General features: G+C 35.7%; 1 protein-coding gene across 5 annotated transcripts in view; it reads right to left on the reverse strand.

Moving 5' to 3' along the window:
- Positions 1–22,913, reverse strand: part of LOC107099195 (Kv channel-interacting protein 4-like) — a 201,721-nt gene that overhangs the window by 50,148 nt on the left and 128,660 nt on the right. The window contains exon 1 of one of the 5 annotated variants that reach the window (XM_015397237.1): positions 6,605–6,727. The exons of the other annotated variants lie outside the window; for them this stretch is intronic. Within the exon in view, the coding sequence (XP_015252723.1) occupies positions 6,605–6,713 (109 nt within the window). The 5' untranslated portion in view covers positions 6,714–6,727. Of the gene's footprint in view, positions 1–6,604; positions 6,728–22,913 lie in introns of those variants that run through there. 5 annotated transcript variants of the gene reach the window in all.

The following is a 22,913-nucleotide window of genomic DNA, read 5'->3' on the forward strand; positions in this document are numbered from 1 at the left end:
CCATTAAAAACGTGGACATTAATTAAACACTCCTGATATTCATCCATTTAGTTTATTTAAATGCATTTCAGATTATTTATATAGCACAAATTCACAACACCTTTCATATCAAGGGACTTTACAGTCAATTCAATCAGTTCATGATTCTAGTGTGGGTGCGGGTCTTTTAAAAAATTCCCTAAAATCCTCCACTATACCTCCGATGTTTCAATAAATGCAATTTTAGATCTGAACAGTACACTTTCCATAAAAGAGTTGGAGACTGGCATCCTCTTAAGCAGAGAAACAAGAAGGCTGCCACAAAGCACCTCCTGTATAAGGTAAGGTAACCATTTCCTGCTTTTTTACTGATAAAATATCTTCACCCATAGACTCCAAAACAAGAAGATGGTAGGAAAACAACACTTGTTGCTTCTCAACATTAAACATGAAATAAAAAAAATATATATAAACACAATAAATGCAAGTTCTGATCAGGAGTAATGCTTTTCTCACTGTAGGAAAGTCCTGGGTGGGTTGGTTGGTAAAGCAGAAGCACCATTTGCAGAGGCTATAGTACCTCAATACATAGGTTTTCTTTAACACCAAAGAGCTGTCTACCCACCAAGCTAAAATTGGTAGAAAAGACTTTAAAAAGAGGAAATGATTTACATCCAAAGAACAACTACTTTGTTTGAAAAGTCAGAGGTGCCGTAAATTTCAGATCATTGAAAAGATGTTACAAACCATTTTTATGAACGTGTTTCCAACATCTATTACTTGACTAAAGTGGGACAAAATCAGACCGACCAACACAGCACAATTTTCAACAACTATTTCTGGACTATGACGGACCAACCAGATTTACATCCTTATGACAACAAATATAATATAATCAACTTCATCATTCCAACTGTACATTACCATGAACCTTGTCCTCTGTATTGAAGCCATCCATTAGGGAGCAGTGGGCTGCTATTAAGACTGAGCAATGAATTGAATTTGCCATACTGTATAATCCCAATTTAGCAAAATACAATTTTCAAATTGCAGAGGCAATAGTCACTAAAAAGCTGAAACCCCATGCCGAGGGAGAGTTTGTGAAGGAGTGCCTTGTAGCGTTCGCACAGCTGCTTGCACCAGAAAAGGTGAAATTATTGAAAAACATAAGTTTGTCTTGAAGAAACATTTCAGACAGAATAACTGATATGGCACAAGATATTGAAAAAGCACTTAAGGACACTGCAAGAAACTTTGAATATTTTTCTCTGGCCTGCGATGAAACAATAGACATCACAAACAAAGTGCAACTAGCAGTTTTTGTGCGTGGGATCATAGCTGACTTTGATACAAAGGAGGAGTTGCTGTATTAGCATGCCTTGTACGGCACAACCAAAGGTGAGGATGTGTTCAAAGAAGTTGTGACAGTCATAAACAATTTTAAACTGAGCTTTGAGAAGTTGAGCGGCATCGCTACTGATGGAGCACCCGCAATGGTCGGTGCGCAAAAAGGACTGACTGCATTAGTCAAAAAATAAAAATTATCCGCCTTAGATCCAAATGACTTGATTGTATCTCACTGTATCATACACCGAGAGTCTGTGCGCACGTTCCCTGAAGCTAAATAATGTGATGAAAACTGTTGTGTCCATCATAAACTTCCTCAAAAGCCGTGGGCTGAACAACAGCCAGTTCAAAGAGCTGCTCAGTGAACTCGAGTCAAGGTATGGTATGGTGATCTCCCATGGTTTTATGCACTGCGGGAGGACGTCAACAAGTTCATGGATACGAAGGTAAAACCCGTCACAGAGCTCAGTGTTGGCAAGTGGCTCAGTGATCTTGCCTTCATTGGGGACGTTACCAAGCACCTGTCAAAGCTAAACAATAAGCTGCAAGGTTCCAACCAGCTCATCTGCTCTTTTCTCTCAAATGTGAAATCATTTGAAGTCAAGTTAAGGCTATGGCAAGCACAACTGGAAAGGGGAAACACTGTGCACTTTCCCACTCTGCAAGAAAGAAAGCCTGATGTCACAACGGAATATGCTGGTGAGTGTGCAAAACTAATTCAGGCATTTGATGAGAGGTTTTATGATGTGAGAATTGTGCAAAAAGGAACTGGACATATTTGCTATGCCATTCAATGTGCAACCAGCTGATGTGCCAGAAAACCTCCAAATGGAAATAATTGAGGTGCAAAGCAACAAGGAGCTCAAAGCTAAGTACAACAACCTCCCTCTACTTGACTTTTACAAGCTGTATGTGGCTGCCTAGAATTTTCCCATTCTGAGGAGACAATCTCTGAAATATGCATCTCTATTTTGGACAACATACTGATGTGAACAGTTTTTTAAACTTACTCTTGCGAAGACCTGTCTCCGCTTAAGGCTGACTGACCCAAACTTGGAAAACCAGCTTCAAGTTGCATAATCCTCAATGCCAGCTGACATCAGACACCTCGCCAAAGATAAACAGTTTCAGCCATCGCATTGGATGAGTCTGACATGCACAGAAATTATGGTCCCTCATCCTATCAGTCATATGCTAGAATGTATGCCAATAAAATTGTAAGGCCCTTGAAGTACTTTAAAAACATTTTATTGGCCCTCAAGGTGAAAAAGGTTCCCCACCCCTGTAGTAAGGTCTGGACAAGCAAGCTGTCAAGGTCATGAAAACACTGAAACCCTGGAGGAAACATCAATAAGCTTTTGCCTAAGTGCAAAGGAAAATCAAAATAAAAACGCAATATTTGTTGAAAATAATCTAAATTCTTATTTCTTGACATCAATCAAATAGTTCAGCCCAACAGCAGCTATTATGGGGCTCTGCTGAGGAACCCAGAGTGACGTTTCTTATGAGTTTAAACCACATATTTGCAGCTTTTTCAGAACTCAAACGTTCCTCTCTCATCACTATAGAATAAATACCCGGATGGATCTGGAAAGGGATTTTAACAGTATCAAAATGTCTTGTCAACATCCATCCATCATCTGACACGCTTGTACCGAGTGGGGTCGCGAGGGTTGCTGGTGCCTATCTCCAGCAGTCAATGGACGAGAGGCAGGGTACACCCTGGACAGGTCACCAGTCCATTGCAGGGCAACATAGAGACAAACAGGACAAACAACCATTCAAGCACACACTCACACCTAAGGAGAATTTAGAAAAGTCAATTAACCTAACAGTCATGTTTTTGTTAGCATATTGTCTTAATAGCAGACAGTGTTTTATTTGTTAGGGTTTATAATGTGATCTTTAACACAAGAGAGATTCAACAGAAAAGGAGTGCCTCAGTAATTAAACTGACTTTTGCACACTGCTTTTGACAATGGTAGTAGCATTTGTAGCCCATCAGATGAAGCTAAGGTACAAGAAAACGTATATTAGATGTTATACACATACATGTTAGTGTGGCATTGACTAATTATCATTAAGGCGGCTTGTTTCAAAGTGAGGCTGATAAAAGACACACCTTTGGCAAGATAATTTGCTGCCCTCGTCAGCTGTCACATCCCCGTGCAATGGAGGTATGCCACTGTCACTCAGTGTCTCACAACTAAATAAGAGCACAGAGAACAAAAAGAGCCATTTGCGTCAGGCTGTGTTCCAGGTCTATTTTTAACCAAAAGCCATCTAGTGAATGGATACCCCAGTGTAATAATCAACGTTTACAAGTTTCTGTGCAACATCTTGACTCATTGGGTTTGTTTTGTAAAGGTCTTCTATTTATTTTGTACAAGCGAGAATACAAACAATCTTGGTTAAACAAGGATTTTTTTCAGGGAGAAAAATCTGAAATTTTATTTTTAATATTTCAGACTAAAAAAAAAGGATGGTGATATTTTTCTCTCCTATAAATTATTTAAAAACAGAATCTGAATTTTGTTTTGGTTTGTTTGTTGCTCTGTTGGAGAAATAAAAGGTTCCTGCATTTGATATTAGCAATTTAAGTTCAACTTAAAGAGGCCTGAAAAGCGACTATATAGCATGTCGGTAATATTTTTCTGTTTATGTTATATAAAAGTAATTGCTATCATGAATATACTTGGATTATCATTTTTAAATTTAAATGGCCTTACCCAGGCAGGATTAACACCAGATATGGGAAATATTGATAAAAACAGATCACATAAATAGAATCTATCTGACAAAATAGTCTAAAAGTAACACAAAAGGGAAAAGGAAATTCTTTTATTACTGGCCTTACTACTGTATGCCCTTTCAACATCTTTCAGTTAATAGAACAGTTGTACAGTAATATCAGATAGAGATAGAACATTTCCATGCTATTTTAGTATTCAGATACAGGGTCAAAATATGTTAAATATCTATAATGCTTTTGTATGCTGTGTTTAGGGGTTTAATTCGTGTATAAATTAATTATTTTACTTATTATAATCTATAACCAAAATACCTTTTATTCATTGGTTTCCTAAGAAATTCAAGCTTATCTTTTATCAGTTAGGATTACAACTGAAAGAAAGGGAACCGGGCAAAATGGCCCATAAAAGATATCTAACACAAAACACCCTGTTGATAAGAACATATTCTTAGCAGAAACTAAAGAAAAAATGTCACTTCTTAAGTCTTTGTGAGTTAACCTTAACACATCAATCAATACATTAATTCAAATAAAGATTAGAGATTTAAATAAACTACTTGGTATTGACAATTCACATTTTTACCAGCTTTTGACTTTATCTTCCTTTTTCTTAAAAGCTTTATAAAAATAAATAAATAAATAAAAAAGCCTACAGTAAACTTTGAACATATTCGTGGCTTAACATCATTCTTTGTTGCTTTTTAAAATCAGTACCAGATACAACTTCTTGGGTTTTACTTGGAATACTTGGAGGAATCATGTGAAACCTTAACTATACTGCAAACAGCTTGGCACCCTGCACATAAACAGATCTGGATAAATAACAGGTGGTTTTCAGAGCCTGAGAGACCAAACTACTGAATATTAGATTCCCACTTTGATGACAAAGAGTCTGTGTAGCACCCTAGACATCTCTAGGGAGCTGCTTCAGTTATTGTTTAATATTAAAGCTACCATTGAAGCTTTAAATGGGAATGGATAGTGATTTAGTCAGTTTGAATGAGTGTTCATTATCATTTATAACCAGTAAGAAAAAATATAGATCTAACAGAGAGTCAGCAGCCAGACCAGGGCAGCTGTGGGGGTTGTTATAGAACAGTTATAGAAATGTCTTCTTTTGCAGTGTTTTGTTTACTTTTTAAATGCCTTTTGTCAGTGTAAAACATCAGCTGACTTTTACTGTAAATTAGCAACTTGCCAAACATTGCATGTATTGTATAGGCCTTTCTACACACTAGCAGGATGACAAAATTTACTGTAGACTGGCTTATTGATTTTCAGTGGTGTCAGAGTGTTCTCTGTAGGACTGAAACAATCTAGTTAATCACAATTAATCTATTATTGAAATAATCAAACTAATTTAGTAATCTATTAATCTTTAACTGCAGTATTGAGACTGTAAACATGCCTTCAGCTGACAGAGGGACTCACTTAGAATATTTACTATACCAAAATTGTAAAAGAACTATATTGAATTTAAAATTAAAAAACCTTTTCGTCTGTCGATAAGCTCTATCCAGAACTCCACAAGTGAAAAAGCTTTAGTTTTACCTGGTTTAATTTCGAAAAACGTCTTTTTTAAGGAACCTTTTGCTATCTGATTATCAATTGATTAATAGAAAAAATAATCAGCAGATGAATCGATTTTGCAATAAAATCGTTAGATGCTATTTTAGTTCTCAGTATAAAGTTTCAAAAGTCAGCTAACCCCTGACATGTTTGTATAAAAATAGGATAGCCAAGCATTTTTTACTCAATTCCATCCATTAAATATGTCGCAGCTGATTTATTTCGAGGAATTATGCCAATCTTCCAGACGTTTCAAGCTTTTTTGAGCCCTCAGCTGCTCCAGGATGACGTTTGGTCCTCAGCTGTTTCACTCTCACTTCGTTAAACCGGTTATCCAACTCACAGATGATGCAAGCTATCAAAAACAATCCATGTTTATTTAAATCTAATAAGCAGACATCAAGTGGTGCTCAGGATGACACAAATGTTACCAAATAGAAAAAAATGAGCCCAAAACAACACCTAATGCTGAGTTGAAATCATTAAAGCAGGATGGCAAATCATAATACTTGGTCAAATATGCAACACATGAGTCATTCTTAAATGTTTAGGTAATAAGCAGCAGTCAGGTGAGTCAAGGAGATAAAATATTGGGATTTAAAACACCTTACAGGATGTTTATAGAGGCTGCATGAAAAATAGACATCAAAATTGGTCTTTTTGAACTTAAAAACTAAACTGAAGAATCCCACAGCAAATAAAGAACTAAAACCTAAACATTCTCCAAACATACCACCTATATAACTCAAACAGTGCTTTTTTAATTAATTATACCTCCATTAAAAGTGTAACTTCTTGTTAGCAACATGTAGCATCTCTAGAAAACAATCTTGAAGCAAAAAACAATACTTTCTCCAACTAGTGCAACTAACTCTGACAAGGTCCCAAAAGGAGACGTATGATCGGCAACAAGTTCAATAAAAAGAAATAAAAGATAACAGTTTGCTATTTCCTTACCATCATAGTCAGTTTCCAGTAGCCCAAACTGTTCCAACACCTTCACAAACACAACCACGACTACAAGAACTGCGATCATTTCCAGCCCCTCCAAGTTCATAGTCAACATGTCGGTCGGGTCACAGGCTGTCCATGGCCGCTGACGCTTAAAAAGTCAGCGCATGGCACCATTAGTGGGCCATTTAACTCTACTTCAGGAGCCCTGTATCTGTGGCTCTGATTAGAGACCGGCACAAGTCAGACAGGGAGCGAGGGGGAGAGAAGTGAGTGGAAGAGAGAGGGGGGTAAAGAGGGAGGAGGGGGAGGCAAAGATAAAAGACACACAGAGCTGTGAAGGAAGAAGGTGAGGAGAGGGGAGAATGAATGAAAGTGATCGCATTGAGAAAGAGAAATAATGACCAAAGGGTGGAAGAGAGGATGGATCCTAATGAGGGATGATTGTCCACTAATGCTTCCTTTGAGTGGAAGACACCAGTGACAGATTTTAGCAGCAAGATAAAAGCCACAATAGATTGAAGAAAAATACTGTTTACTTAAAATAAGAGTTGATTCTTTTTCTTTTGCCCAATGATTTGTTTTGAATTTTACAACAGCCTTTATGATACTATTTTCGTAATTAGGATGTGGTTTAACTGAGGTTTTTCAATATTTAAGACCATAATGTGGGGGTAGAGTTTGATTGAATCATATTTATTTATTCTTATCTATTCTGTTTTATTTTTTGGTCCAGTTTTACCACCTTTCAGCCAGGAGTTGAAGATTCCTGGCTGGAAGGCTTAGACCACTGCTTAAGTATTATACATACTGAAAAATATTACAGTTTAAATGAGTGATACAGAAATTTGAGATTTTTTTTTTTTTTTCCCCCTTTTTAGGAAAGAGTTACACAATGAAGATGACATGATGCCTAGTCTGAGAAACAAACTTGGGATAGCTTCAGAGCATTTAGAGCTTGAAGACATGCAGTCTCTCTGCAAGAGATGTCCCGATCCAGGTTTTTGCACTTCCGATCCGATACAGATATCGTTTTTGCAATTCTGATCCGATACTGATACTGGCCAATACCGATACCAGCCTATCCAAGCACGTATTTAAGTTTAAAGTTATTTAGCCTTAGTTGTTCTGCCCATTATGCCATGTTAAACTCCAGAACGGTGCTCTTTCACCATTAATGAGATTTGAAAATTAGACCTGGCTGGGCCTAATTAAACATTTTTTTTTTTTTCTTTTATCATATGGGGCCATGCCAGATAATTTGAAATGCTATTTTTCCTTAAAAACACTGCATCTTGAATTTCAACAGGCTATATCCATCTAATTAAAAATGTCTTTAATTGTTGCAAACAATTATTTGACAAATTCCAACGAACATCCTCCTAAAAAAAATTTAAATCAATAAAACCCTTTATTTAGGTACCAAATTATAAGATGCAAACTCATAATTATAAGCAGAAACTTATAGTAGTCTCTAAGCAACCCTTAGGCTGTACAGCAACATTATTTTATAGCATGTATAGTAGCTGTAATCAGTGTGATAATGGCTCCCCCCCAACAAACAAAAATAGTTTGATATACATATATGTATTTTTCATGGAGTTCTATTGCTGGTGTTTCTCTACTATTCCTTGAGTTCATCAGGCCTGACATAACATGAAGCCTGATCATGTACGTTTAGAGAGCCCACTGATTGGCACTCTAATCAACTAATCTTTTTAAGCTGAGCACAAACTGATTCTTATTTTCAGTGCAGTTATTTATTATTTACTATATATCCACAGGGGAGGTGGGTAAAATAGGGATGTTATTTGCTTTAAAATTATTCATGATTTTTTGTGATGTTAAATAGATGCGAAAAAAGAATAAAAAAGATTTCTAAAAATCGTAAATCTGATTAAGATACGTTATACAGAGATCAATCTTTTGATAATTTATTAGTAGCTTCCATTTTTTTTTCTTTTCAAACTTTGGTCTTTTGGGCTCCATAGCTTTGATTGAAGTGAGTCTACAGAGGCTCCAAGAGGTCTGATTGGTTTTAAATGTCAGCTATAGAAATAACTCTACTGTGCAACCCTGTCATAACGATGGAGGATGGATACAATTTTAGAATGTTCTCATATATGTGAGACATAATTTCCCGACCATCTTTCAATAGTACCACTTTTCTTAAAATTAAACATGGTTAGGATAGACTTGATCCTTTTTTGGAATGAAAAAAAATCTCATATCCCAATTATGCTACATCTTGGACAACAGATATGAAATATTTCCAAAATGTAGAATGTTAATGTTTCTAGCTGTTATGGAGCAGAACTAGAAGTCCCATGCTAGTATATCAGGTTATGGCTGTTTTGACGCAGTCCGTACCTCTGACACCAAATTCCTAAAATAGCGGTACCCTTAAAGCCACCAGAAAAACTTTTTTTTTTTCCTTTTTCACTGCTGAACACTAATCCACACGAAGAGAAGCAACATTCCAGCTGGACACCACATTCCACATGGAGTAATATTCAGAGCTGTGGTCCGTTTTTGCTGGCGAAAAGGACTGCATCCATCTTTAAAGAAGCTGAAAAAGCCAGCATAAGCTCATATGGTACTGCCCGTTTCTTCAAGTTTTTAAATCTCTGTCCAAAACAAATTGCACAACATAGCATTGGAAAAAATATACTAACAGATGAATAGATGGAAAGAAAGTTGGATGATTGGACAAATGGCTGGACGACTGTGGAGAGATGGATAGAGAGAATGATAGACAAGGATGAATTGATATATGGATAAGCAAAAAGGGGATAGAGAAATGGATATAAACATCACTGAAATAAGGATAGAAAATAAAATGCCAACCCCTTTTCCACATATAATACTTCAATTAAATTTCAAATATTTCTGGACTTTGCTTCTGTTAAGACAAAAATTGGATAAATGGTTCTGAATAAGTTATAGTGTTAAGAAAATACTCGTATGACCAAAAGAAATTCAGTTTTAGAAATGTTCTCAGTTTCTTTGAGAAAACCAAGTTTGTGTTTAATGCAGCAGACATTGAGAGCGTTTGAGCTGCCAGTGAACATGACAGGACACAAAACTGTGTAGGAAGTTTCTCAGGAGCAGAGGTTGAAAAGGTTAAAGAAAAATGTTGTATAAGTCTGCTGAGATGAGGTGTACCAAGGCGTGGAGCACATCCAAGTTAATAGAATTTCTTCTACTTTTTTAAACTTATATGACCCTTATTTTAATGTTTCTTTTTCATGTTTCTTTTCAACTTAAAAAACAGAACATGAGCTAATCTCAGGGAATCTTGCTCCACTTTCCAACATTGTTCTCCAATCACCTCAGAACTTAGTGCAGGGTATAATCAAGACCCAAGGCTAATGGTAATGAAAATAATCAAGATTTTGCATGTCATCATCACACACAGTATGCTACATCAATCAGTGTATGATTGGTGATGAAAGTAATTGCTGCTTCATAGCATTGTGGTGAGCTGGTTGAAGCGGGGGAGAATGGCTGCTCTGTCGTGTAGGAGGGAACGTCTGTAGCACATGCAAGCTGAAGGAAAAAGGGTAAAAGGAGAAAAGTCTCAGACAGAATATGACATGGAAGTGATTCATTTCCAACAGGAAATCTGATAATTATCAAAAATCACACCAGACAGCTCAAACTGGCTAATTGATTGATTCATTAATGTTTTAAAGTGAAAATTCAAAATATGACAAAAAGTACATTTTCTTTTGTAAATCTTTTGTAACTTTATTAAGTAAAACAGCTTGAATGCTTGCCAACACAAACTGCCATTTGCATGGTAGCAACTTAATGCATTTAGACAAAGGTAGGCCAACATGCTGAAGTTTAATCTGGGGTTTAGAATAAAAACGATTTGGGATTTAGAATATATTTCTTTGTCTTTCAGAGACCAGCCGAAAAAAGAGAAAACATTGTTAGGAATAATATTTATCAATTATCAATTATATTTATCAATTGTTTCACCCTAAAATACATAGGTTATTAAACATATGAGATGCGTATACTTTGTATACTTTCTAATAGTAACTTTTCTTACACTTAGCATAATTCTATAAGGTATAAATACCCAACTCCACTACTTCCTGAATTTCAGCCAGCTCCTTTGTTTCCTGTCTTTACTGCATAGACTGATTAATCCAAATGTGTCTGACCTCAGTAACCATAATGAAATTGGCATATTTTATTTAGCCTTCAGGAGTCAAATCAGTTAAGGCAGAGATCCATTTTTGTCAGGATAAGAGTAATCATCTTCATTGTATAAGTCACAAGGTTAAGGGAAGAGAATAAGGAGCATGAAGCAAACCTAAATCATATGATATAGGTTGTTCAGTATGAAAGAAGTGTTATTTAAAGGTATAGTGGAGTATGTTCTTTTTCCGGGTGGATCATCACAATAAGTGGTCCTCCTAATTGTCAATTATTGTGGTGATATGTTTACGTAAGGCCATCTTATGTGCTCATCCCCCTTTTTCACTTACCGGTGGTGAGTTTGACATAGTGGAAAAATTGCAAATCTTCTTTTGGAAAGTAAGCTTGTATAAGCGATGCTAACAGCAACTTTTAAACAGAGCGTGCACGAGGAGAAATGGGCTTGTGCATGCTCTCGCACACGTTTAATAGGCGTTCCCTCCCAGGAGCAGGTAGAGGGTGTGGCAGGTGCTTTTTTTTTTTTTTTTAAATAGAGAGGGCGGGTCTTTTAAAAAATGCCATACTAAAAGAACTTGGAATGAGCCCCAATGTATAAGCGTGTTAAGCGGGATAACAGCCTTCTCTAAAAAAAAAAAAAAAAAATGTCTTTCTGCATTACCTCAAAGTAAAACGTCGCTGGTAGGAACCACAAAGGATAGTGAATAGCAAGAGTGAGGTACAATTTTGTTTTTAAATATAAAAAAAATCTTAATTTAAAAACCAATTAAAAACCAAATACCTTTGTTACAGTCTTCTACTGTTAGAAAATATCAGTATTCGATTCCAATTATTTTAATTGATATAGAAACTTTTCCATTCCTACTCGAAAACCTGTGGCTCATAAGAAGCCTAGGGCTTTTGAAGGCACAGTTAGCATTTATACACACAATTACCAGGAAAAATTAACTTTCCCAGGCCTTTGGTCCCATTACAGCCTCAGTATTTGCTGGGCTTGTTGAGGGTGGGCTATGTACAGCTTCAGGACTTTGCTTTATAAGCCATGACAACAAAACGTTTTCATACTTTTTGTTTGTCACTAAATAAGTTTTAAGACGCTTCCAAGCAAGAAGGACACCTCTAAACTTCAGCTGTGTTGTGAGTATACCAAGAAATATCCTATTATCACGTCTATGTCGAAACAGAAGAGCCCTGGGTTTTTATGAGTTTAGAGATGTAGCATTAATTAAGCAAACTTCAAGTATATTTAAAAAAAGGAAAGCAGAAAATTCATGACTTAACCAGTTTTACCTTATTATATCTAACATGTGAGAATAGATTAATTAAAACAAATGTGTGAAGCTGTTTATGCGTCTACATTTTTACCATTTCATAGTTTTTTTTTTATATCAAATTATTCATTTCATGAATTAACTTGGTTCTATAACAGCTGTTAGTTCCTCTCAGTTCTCAGAAACATTCTATAAAGTGGCCAGTATTTGTTGATGTCAAGTCAATACTCTCAGAAGTTATCCTCTTTAACTTTAGGAAATGTTTTGCAAGAAACTGTTCTTACAACAAATAATCTTTAATCACCTTTTAGTCAGAGATTCTTTCTGCCAAATGTTTGATTGAATTCAAAAATCATCTGTAATTTGTTCCCAACAAGGACTAAACTCAAACGCATTGGTAAACAGGGTGTTGCCAGGTAAATCCTTCTGTTGAAAAGAAAGTGTTTTTAATAAATTAAGTTACAATTGAGTGACCTTCTACAGACAAAGCACAGGTCGACAATGTGACAGTAAAACAAATTAAAGTCTCGTTTATTTGAAGGTAATACCGACAGGGGCCTCTCTGGCCTGAGCTCATCACAAAGAATAGTCGATTCCAAACTAATGTGATTTGAATTGTGTTAAATTTAAGTAACAGTCAGTCTGCAGACAAAACATTTTCTTAAAAGGAGAATATAATGCAATATCCGCTCCTCACAGGTAATCAAATGAAAGCAATAAATAATATATACATAAATAAAAAGAGTTTCTACTCTATATAAACGATGTAGACTCTATGGATCACAGTGTGATAAAAAAAAAGATCTGAAAGAGATGGAAATGAACACTGTTGGTTTCAAAAACTTATTGAAATTTCCTTTGTGGTAGGCAAGATTTTAAAAGCTTTAACTTGCTAGTAATAATAAAGTGATAATTTAACAGAATACATAAAACAGGTTTAAAATATACAACAGATGTGTAACAGATCAAATAAAACGCACCTGACCATGTTAGTAGCCCATTTATCCCCTAGTAGTTTTAATATTTTAAAGCAAAGACTCTTATTAATGTTTATTGCCTAGTTTTATACATTTTGATGATTTAGCTGTTCCATTGCAGCAGCGGCAGTTTTGGTTTATTTGAGAGTGCTGCCATCAAGTGGAAATGACACAAATCTACAATTTAGAGGCCTGGTTTTAATTGCAGACACAAATAAGTAGTTTACAACCTTTAACATAAACAACTCATGTTCATGCATACTTTTTTCTCTGAATAGGTCCATTCACAAATCAAAACTGTGTACTTTTTCTGAGTCCAATTACAAGATTTCTGAGTTCATTTTTGTCAAATTCAGAACAAATAGTTTTAGATATAAGCAAAAAAGGTCTCTATTAATTAAACATAGATATTTTTACAAAGATAAGAATTTGGAGTCTGTAAACTCTGTAAACTAAACTAAATTTGGGGCCTGTAAAAACCACAGTCTAGACTGAAAAGATCGACAGATGACAGCAATTTCAGATTAATTACTAGACAAACAGGATGGATGAATTGAATTATTAAGAAGCCATTTTTTTCCTCTGTCCTTTCACAATTACAGTAGAATAAAATAAGATAGACTTTATTGATCTCACAGTCATAACTCAGTAAACACAATGAGAGCAATTTCAATTAGAGCTATATGTGTATATATTTTATCACTTTTTATTCTTATTTTTTTATCTTTATTATATTGTATAGTTGGATGTGTCTATATATTATATAAAACTGTAACTGGAGCGTGTAACAAAAGTAATTTCCCTCTGGTATTATTAAAGTATTTCTGATTCTGAATTAGGTGTTAAGATGATTTCTCTTTTTTTTTTCCCCACAGAGGAAATTGAAAACAGCATTATTTTTTTTTTTCTCTAAATTTTCAAGGCCTTGATATCTGCTGCTGTATGAAACTGTTTTCACTGTATTTAACAGTGACGATAACATCATCTAACAGGTACTGGACTCCCTTGGCAATATATAATCTTTTCCTTTCTGCATATTTAAAAGCAGAAAAAAGCTTGTCACAGCATTTGTGCAACAGAGACCGAAAAATCTATTTTGCAGGAAGGATTACTTAATTCTATTTACAACTAAAGGTTGAAAACTGAATCACAGTGATATGATATTCCAGTTAGCAACTCTATAATTTATTGTAACCAAAGTGCGTTTCTGATATATTTTCATCAGGTAATAGAAGCTAGAATAAACAAAAAAACTAAATTAGTATTGAATTGCTCATGATAAAGATAAAGATTTACTATTGCAAAAGAAAAGCACACAGCCACAAGTTTCTATCATATTCTTTCTCCTTTTGAAAAGTGCTTTTAATGAAATACCAGTGAAAAGGCTGGAGAGCTGTCTGAAGCTCAGAGTGGCGTTTATTTCCACCCCCAGCCAACTGTGCTGTGTGCTGTCAATTATGCTGGCTAAAGGACATTCTGCTAGACATTCCCTTTTAACAAAAAAACAGAGAAAGAGGGCTTTTTGAGATACACTTTACTATAAAACATAAAACAACCCTGAAACTCGTAGCTTTGCAAATAAAGAGGACCCATTTTCATTTTTAAGAGAAATCTTTTCTGAAAAAGAAAGTTAGGCAGCTGATATGGCCAGACATCTATCGTCTGTGAGGCTTGCAATATTTAACCAAAAAGAAATAGACTTACACATAATAACAAGAATATAGAAATACCTAACCAAGACCTAGTAATTGCCTATTAGTTTTATTGTAAAGCTATTTTACGCCATTGCTGATTTCTAGTGATCAGTGAAGAACTTTCAGAGTTGTGATGTTGACAAACTGAATCTACCGACCAGTTCTGAAACACAAGCGATGGGAAGAATGTGATGGCTGCATTTAAGCTTTTGAGCCTCAACCGAGGGAGAGAGAAACCAGAGGTGTACCACAAATTAAATGTACAGGGCCTCACAAAAAATGCTAAATATTGCTAATGTAATGTAAACCAGTGCTTCACCATTATCTTCCAGTGATGTAGGGGAGCAGTTTTCTTCAGATTCAGATCAATTAAAATACAAATTTGAAAAGAGGTTTAGAAACCCTGACAATCTACTGACTACACCCCTTATATCAGTTGTTTTTCTTATAGGTTAGACTAGCCAAAAGAATAAAATAAAACTAAGCAAGTCTTTTGTAGTTATTTTTTTCAATAAGCTTAGATGTTTGGACATTTTAAAGCTTCTTTTAAATATTTAATGGTTTATAAAAACACTGGGCCGCCACTCTAAAAAACACTTTAAAAACACCGTGTCTCTAATACATTCAGGGCTGTATGTTTGCAGAAAATCATACCAAACATTTTATTTCCTGAGTAGCCGTGCGAGGGTACTCAGAATATAAAACATTGAATCTAAATTAATCTAGCGAGGCTGCAGAGCACCGGCAACATCTTTAAACATTCCAATATTCGACTAGGATGTTTTTGTTTTACACAACACTATAAGTTTTCACTGCAAGCATTACAATGTTGATTACACCAGGGCTGCATCCTCAGGTGGAGTGGATGGATGGTCTTCATGATGACTCACTTTTATATTCAGTCATATTAAATATACTTAGTCTGGAGGCAGCTAATACTGTTTTTCTCCACCCACAGAACTCATCTGTGCACGGTGCTTATCACTTTTATTTCAACCATCTTCATTGTGTTTTAGGTGATTAATTTAAGAAAGTGAACGGTATCTGAAAGTATCATAGCAAAGAAATAGATAGTAACTCATTGCAACATTTTAAGCTGTACAGCTTACAACATTTGAGTGATTTTATGGTGATGATATTAACATTTATTTATTGTACTTGAGTATTGCAGATACTGCGCAAGTAGCAGCTATAAAAATCAAAATATTAATTTAAGGCTCATGACCCAAGTGAGTATTACAGATAAATCTTGATTGGGACGCCCCTACAGAAACAAAAGAAGGTTTGCATCCAAAACGTAAACCTGTGGTCAGAGCTGCACTGGGAAATGAAGCTAAAGCACAAATTCAATCTGGGAGACACTTATCAGCTTCACCTAAGAAAATCAACTTGGTGGGCCGCACCTTGTCCGAAGCCAATCATCTTGCAAGATCCCCTTCATTAAGCTCCTGGCCCTCCTTCTCTCTCCCACATGAAAACAAACTTTCACCCACCTCCACCTCATCTCCTCCCTCATTCTCAGTCCCACTCATCCTCTGGCTTATTCCACCACCAGTGCCCGGGCCCTGGGGAAAGGCTACTCTAATCCTTTTCTAGGTTACTCATCCAAGGCTATGTTGATTCACAGCATTAAATTCTTCCGCTGGGGCCTGAGCGCTAAATAACTTATTTTGTTCATGTCTTCATCTCCTTCCATCTCCTTGAACCTCAGTCCGCCTCGGCAAATGGTCGCTCAAACTGAAACAGTTTCTGCTGAGGTTTCTTCCTGCTGAGAGGGAGTTTTCCTTTCCACTGTCACTACATGCATGCTCAGTGTGAGGGATTACAGAGTCAATGAGTCTTCGCAATCAGCTGTTTTTTCTTGGAAAGAAATATTTTGAAGAATATGATTGTGTTACCTGTATAAATAAATTAAACACTTTCTAATTACAATCTTTCTCTGAGTTTCTCATGGTTAAAATCACATGTGGAGAGAAATTAGTTAAAGTTTAGTTTGATTGTCTTTAACTGGTAACTGGTTAGTCAGAAACTCAAGCATCTCACTTTTAAGTTAACACACACCAAGTTTTACCAGGCGGAGATACTGTAACAGCACTTTTTTTCTGCTATGACAAATAACTCCCACGACCCTAACATTTTTAACACAACTATTTTATATATGCATATATTGTTTTTAACACTTGGCTTTTTATTGTCATTTTCTTCGATTGTTTACAAATACATTGTACACTAACAGTTAAAATTCAACATGTGATACAATAAATTAAAAAAGAAGAAAAAAAACTTTTGCCTGGGAGCTACATGTAGTCCTCTGATAATCCTTATGTCTTATCGAGTTCCTCATTTATAGTTGCTGTGTTTTTTATTTTGAATACTGTCCATTTCCCCTCCACTTCCCTTCCATGGGTTTGCTCGAACCTCAGATGAAATCTCAATTATTCCCATTATATTGATATATTTTAATACACTAAAGCCGATTTATAAAATTTGTTTCTCTGAATCTGAATCAGTTTAATTGAGACAAAATAAACTGGTGGAGTGATACATCATGACCAAGTGTTAGGATATTTACACAAGATTTGAGATTTTTGCAAAAAGTATGAAGATTGCTTTGCATTCAAGTTCAGATTACTGATTCTTAACATCTTTGTCTGCTCTATTTTCTAAAGCTTAGTTTGGACTGTGTTGGTCAAATGAATTCTCTGCACTTGCCTAATATCCTAAATTTATGCTGAAGTCCATGAATATGGTTTAATTAGAACCACTGTATAGAGCTGTTGTTCAACTGGGAAGCAGTCAACTCTATACCTGCACAAACAGAACTTGTTCTTTCTTCTGGTGTAATCCTGTATTTCTCAATCCTATATCTCACCAGTTCTGACTAGATTTGCTATCCATGCTTCAGACATATACCCTTGTTTCATGATGCTGCCAACACCATGTGTTCTGTGTAGTCACAGTATTAGTTTCTCTGCAAAGTAATATACATGAGGGTTAACAAAAGAAAACCAATCAGTTTTTGTTTCATCTGACCAAAATGCCCTATACAGTCAATAGAAAACTACTGCAACATATTTTGCATTTTTTTTTTCATTAAAAAAAAAGAATAGTTCTTTATTCACTTTATTGGGAAATTAGTTACAATGGACTTTATAAGGGGGTATGCAATGAAAAGGGAGCTGAATATAAATAATTCCCATTTTCATCATTCATAAAAAAAAACAGCACAATTTTTAGACTTATGGTCCATATTAGTGTTTTCTTTTTTCACATGAACTCCAAGTATAACGAATGAATTTTCAACATTAATGCAAAATTTATATAGGCCTTGTTGGGCACTGTAGCAGAGAAAACAGTCATAATTAGCAATGCTTGGTGTTAAAACAGAATCAATTGCTATAATCTCAGAATAACTCTGACCAAAGTATCTAGTTTTAGAGTTCTTTTTTATCTTAATATTTTAGTTTCTCAGAAAATGTCAGCTTTAATTTAGGACAGACATTGCAAAGTTCTTGCTTGATCACCTTAAAATTGTTCTTGGCTGCACAAAAAAATCCATCTTAGTGATTCGTCTAGAAGGCATTAAGCTGTAAAAAAAGCATATACCTTTAATCAAATACCATTTCATAAGGAAAATCTCTTCTGTCCGCAGTTAAAAATTTTATCTGCATGGAAGAGAAACTGCTAGGAGATAAGCAACAAATTACCAAGTGAAGACTTAGTGTTCTCTCGAATCTCAGTCACACTAAGGCCCTTCTGAACAAGAGGAGTATTTCTGCGAACAGTGTTGCATGTCACAGATGGGTTAGAAGAAGAATTAATGAGATGAATTCAAACAGCCTTTGGCAGACAATAATTTTCATATTTTACAGTCATTATTTGCTTTTGATAAAGGGTCTTTTTAAGTTTGAGCAAAGCAATAATTGAATGCCTTTTTAATTTATGCTGGGACTGAGTTAATACAGCGAGTTCGTTTTCTGTGCTTTGTGTTTTTGTACTCCACAGAGGGTCAGGAACAGCTTACATAACAGGTGATGTATTTTTCCAAGGTTTTCTTTTTTTTTTTTATGTGATCAGATGGGGCTTTAAGCGAACATGGAAATTGGTAGGATGGCTACCTTTAAAGTGACAGCTGCTCCCGCTGCGGTTGGCCGATGTCTTCAACCAGTCCTGTAAACACCAGAAGGCTTGAAAGGAGAACAGGGCCAGAAACAAGCAACAAAACTGGACATCCCAACCACCCCTACAAGTTTAGGCTTCAAAGTTAGGGTGAGGAATCAAAAGTTTACAGTTTAAACCAAATGCATACAGCTGCCTCTGATTGACATTTTAGATTAGCGTTATGACTCATACTGTATTTAATGTGCTGCTTCCATTTGAGCAGCTGAGTGTACCTTTTTCACTCCTACACAGATTTCAGCTCATAACAGCTCCTAACACCACAAACAGGCAAGACATTTTAGATGACTGAAAGGACAAGGGCAAACCCATCACTGCACAACAACAGCACCTACAGGTCTATTATCTTTGGGACATTTACCCATTGTGGGAACACTTACAGCTGAGCCAGAAGAGTATAAGAAGGTTACAGTTTCAATAGGTGCTTATTGGACTATCATTTCTTTTCACAAGAATAAATGCAGCAAGGAAAAATGAACCAAAGGCAGCACTGTAAGCTTTTATAGAGCAAGGGCACTATAATTTAAAAAAGCCTTACATGGTATTAGGAAGTATGTGAAACATTTTCAAAAATATAGAGAAAATTCAGTTTGTGCAATGACTGAGATCTTCATTTCAAAAGGTATCTAAGAAACCAGGATCAATCTTGCTACATTGGTGCAAGTCCTTTGTAGGCTGATTTTATTCTTAACATTTCAGTCTAGAGCCCAATTTGTTGCACATAAATACTAAAAGACACAGCATATGCTCTCCATGTAGCAATGATAACTGCTAACAAAACAAAACCTTAATAATTGTTTAAAAATGCCCTAAAATTTCACTAACAAGGCTTCCTACTCTTTGTTTCACTGAAACATACATTCTGTCATTCATCTGATTGAAGTGACATTTCTAAATCTTATTCAAAACATCTATTTTAAAAAGGTCACAATGACTGCTTTGTGCTGGCTCTTCAAATCTGTAAGTATCAAACTGATTCAGCAAATGAGTAATTGAATAACTAAATCGCATAACTACTTTTTAGAATTTGCAACAGCATTTTCTCTGCGTTTTTAAAGACTTATTCTATAAAGTTAATAAATTGTTCAAAATCTTTCTTCCTGTTGCATCTTTATGTCAGTTTACTCTTTAAATGTCATGGTCGCAGGGTTGGGTATAAGTGACCTTCTGCAACATCCCCAGCTGCACAGCAGCTGCATGGCGTTCAGCATGAGCCAGGGGTTAAGAAAACCTGTTCTGGGCTCTCAGAGCAGCATAGCAGCATATTAGCAGAAACAATAGCTACAACTATTCCGGGAAGGACATCTAAAAGGTTTAGGAGTTTGTTTAGTAGGACATTTTGGCCATTCTTCCTGAAGCTCTAACTCTTTCCAAATGTCTATCAAATGTCTGTCTACCAGATAGCCGTCTATTCAGGTCAAGTATCTTTGCAGGCCAGTCAAGATCGACACTTAACTTCCTCAACTACTACCTCTGAGCACTATGATGGTCAGCATACATTGCTGACCAATGGTATATATAAACAGAGTAATTGTAAGAGGCTATAAAATAAACAAATATGGAAGCTATATACAGATTATACAGTAAAGTTAGAATATGGATTATATATTTATTAGTTGGGTTATAATACAGAGTAAATAATGGCTGATAATAGCGGATACAAGATTTACAGATTATATACAACTATAGTTGAGAAGTACCTGCAAGTGATGTGGGATCTGTAGGTTGTTGTGTCTGTGTGAGAGAAACAGCCTATGGTGTGTTTAACATTTAGAAGTGAAAAAAATTCACAAATTGACTTGTTGTATAGGTCACATCCGACTGCAGTACAGAGCTGGAACTCATGAAGCTCCTAAAGGTGAGCTACTATGTAAGAAATGTTTCTAGAAATTAGATTGCATGCCTTGGTTCTATACACCTGTGGTCATGGAACCATTGTAAACACTTTTTTATAATTATCTAGAAGGGTGAGTACTTTATGTAAGATGGTGCAACTCTGTTTTTTTTTTTTTTTTTACTTCTAACAATTCACGTCCATTTGCAGCTATGCTTTATGTGGACACAATGCTCCATCCATGACAATCAGTAACCTCACATGTTAGCTGAATTCAAGTGGTATTTGTACATTCACAAACACTTGAGAATCCATTTTGTGTCACGCTCGAACTTCAGCAATTCGAGGACACCCAAAACGAGTCGGCAATCTCGCTGCAGTTTAATGGTTTAAGTCAGGGCATTTAGTTGTTAGAAAAAGGAGCTGCTGAGCCCACAGCCGAACCAAAAGAAATATGACAGAACGGGAGGATGTACGCGTAGCTGCTGCTAGCACATCTGATTAGTCAGAATCTATTTCATCTTTAAAAGAGGAACACCAAGAGTGTAAAAAAAATATTCTTGTGGTTTCTCATAGCTTCTAATGCTATTTGCTTTATTACTGACTAAAACAGATGTTTGGTAGGAGTCACTACACCCAATCAGCTCAGAAGCTTATAAATGGCCCTACTTCTCCAGAGCAGAATCAGTAGGCTTCATGCAACATTTTTGTATTCTTGTCGTAAATTTCTCTTACTTATTCTTCTATAGTACCTTTGGCTCCTACGAATGGGCCACATTAGATTCAACAAACATTCTTCACTTCAGTAAATTATCGTAAACGGTCTTCATAAACCTGATGCAGCCCAACTGTGCGTGAGAACACGTTCATGAGAAATGGAAATTTGCATAATAATGCCATATAAAGTTATCCATAAAGTCAATCAATCAATAAGGCTACAACTTCCTGCGCTTGTCAGAAGGCGTTTATTCATAAAAATGACATTAAAGACCATAAAGGAAAAACATTAAAAGTTCAGAGATAGAGTTTCTGCTGACTGAGCACTGAGCAGCATTAAATTACCAGGAAAATCCATTTATTTTATTCAATCCAAATACAGTCAATAAAAACTACTGATTGAGGGAAGAGGTGCAACATATGATCTAAACGCATAGTATATGATTACCATCCACCAACGACAACAGTGTGTACATCTCCAGAAAATGTCCATCATCCCTTCATCACATTCTCCATCTCTCTCATGCATAAACATACAGTAAAAATGTTAACAGTGAATCTTTAATTCGATGAACTCAGACAGACCCACACATTCCACATTAAGGGTAGTAACAAAGTCAAGGAGCTGCCATGGAGTGAAATGAAAGTGTTACCATTAGAGGAGTTTCAAGCAGCAACACATTGCCAAACATTAAATCCATTTTCTGTTCCACATTTTATCTAAATAGTAGCTTCATCTCACATAGAGCTCACTGAATATTCTTTCTTTTGAGGAAATGACAAACAAAACAAAAAAAAACTGGTGTCCCCTGGATACCAAGATGCCAGCGGTGTGGTGACTATTGGTTCTGTCATTAGTGGATAAAAATATAATTTAGAATCGCAGAGTATCATAATATATAAGGATGCAGCCTAATAAAATGTACAATTTTATTAGTAAAACAAATGTAGTCCTTTAGTGAAAAAGTAGTTTTCCATAACAGCTGACTTATTGAGCAAGACTCCTACAGCAAGGCTCGAGAACTTGAAAAATATGTTTGTTCCTGACAGAAGATTGGAAATAGGAGGAAAATGTTGCATTCAACATTTTTCTTAATCACTCAAACAAATGATTAAGGAACAAATGTATTTGTACAAACACTTCTTGCATGACAAAAAAGAAAACCAGCACTTTAAACAGACATGTTCACATTATGTGTTGTTACCATCAGATTTTAATTCATCTATTTACCTGAAATTTCCCACTGTGATTGATGGCAAAAACAGCTTCAGTTTATTTAATAGTAATATAACACAACACAAAGGGTCAGCAAGCATTAAGCAGTTTTAATTTATTAGAAGCATGTACCAATGGTTGCTGTACTGTTTGAAAACGTCGATATACGTGTGAATAACACCAGTGTATTATATTAAAGGCCAAACAGAAAGGAGTGCGTCTAGAACAGTTTTATCGTGTGTGATGGTAGATTATCA

This window comes from Cyprinodon variegatus, unplaced genomic scaffold, assembly GCF_000732505.1.
Source record: "Cyprinodon variegatus isolate N-32 unplaced genomic scaffold, C_variegatus-1.0 Scaffold845, whole genome shotgun sequence".
NCBI lineage: Eukaryota > Metazoa > Chordata > Actinopteri > Cyprinodontiformes > Cyprinodontidae > Cyprinodon > Cyprinodon variegatus.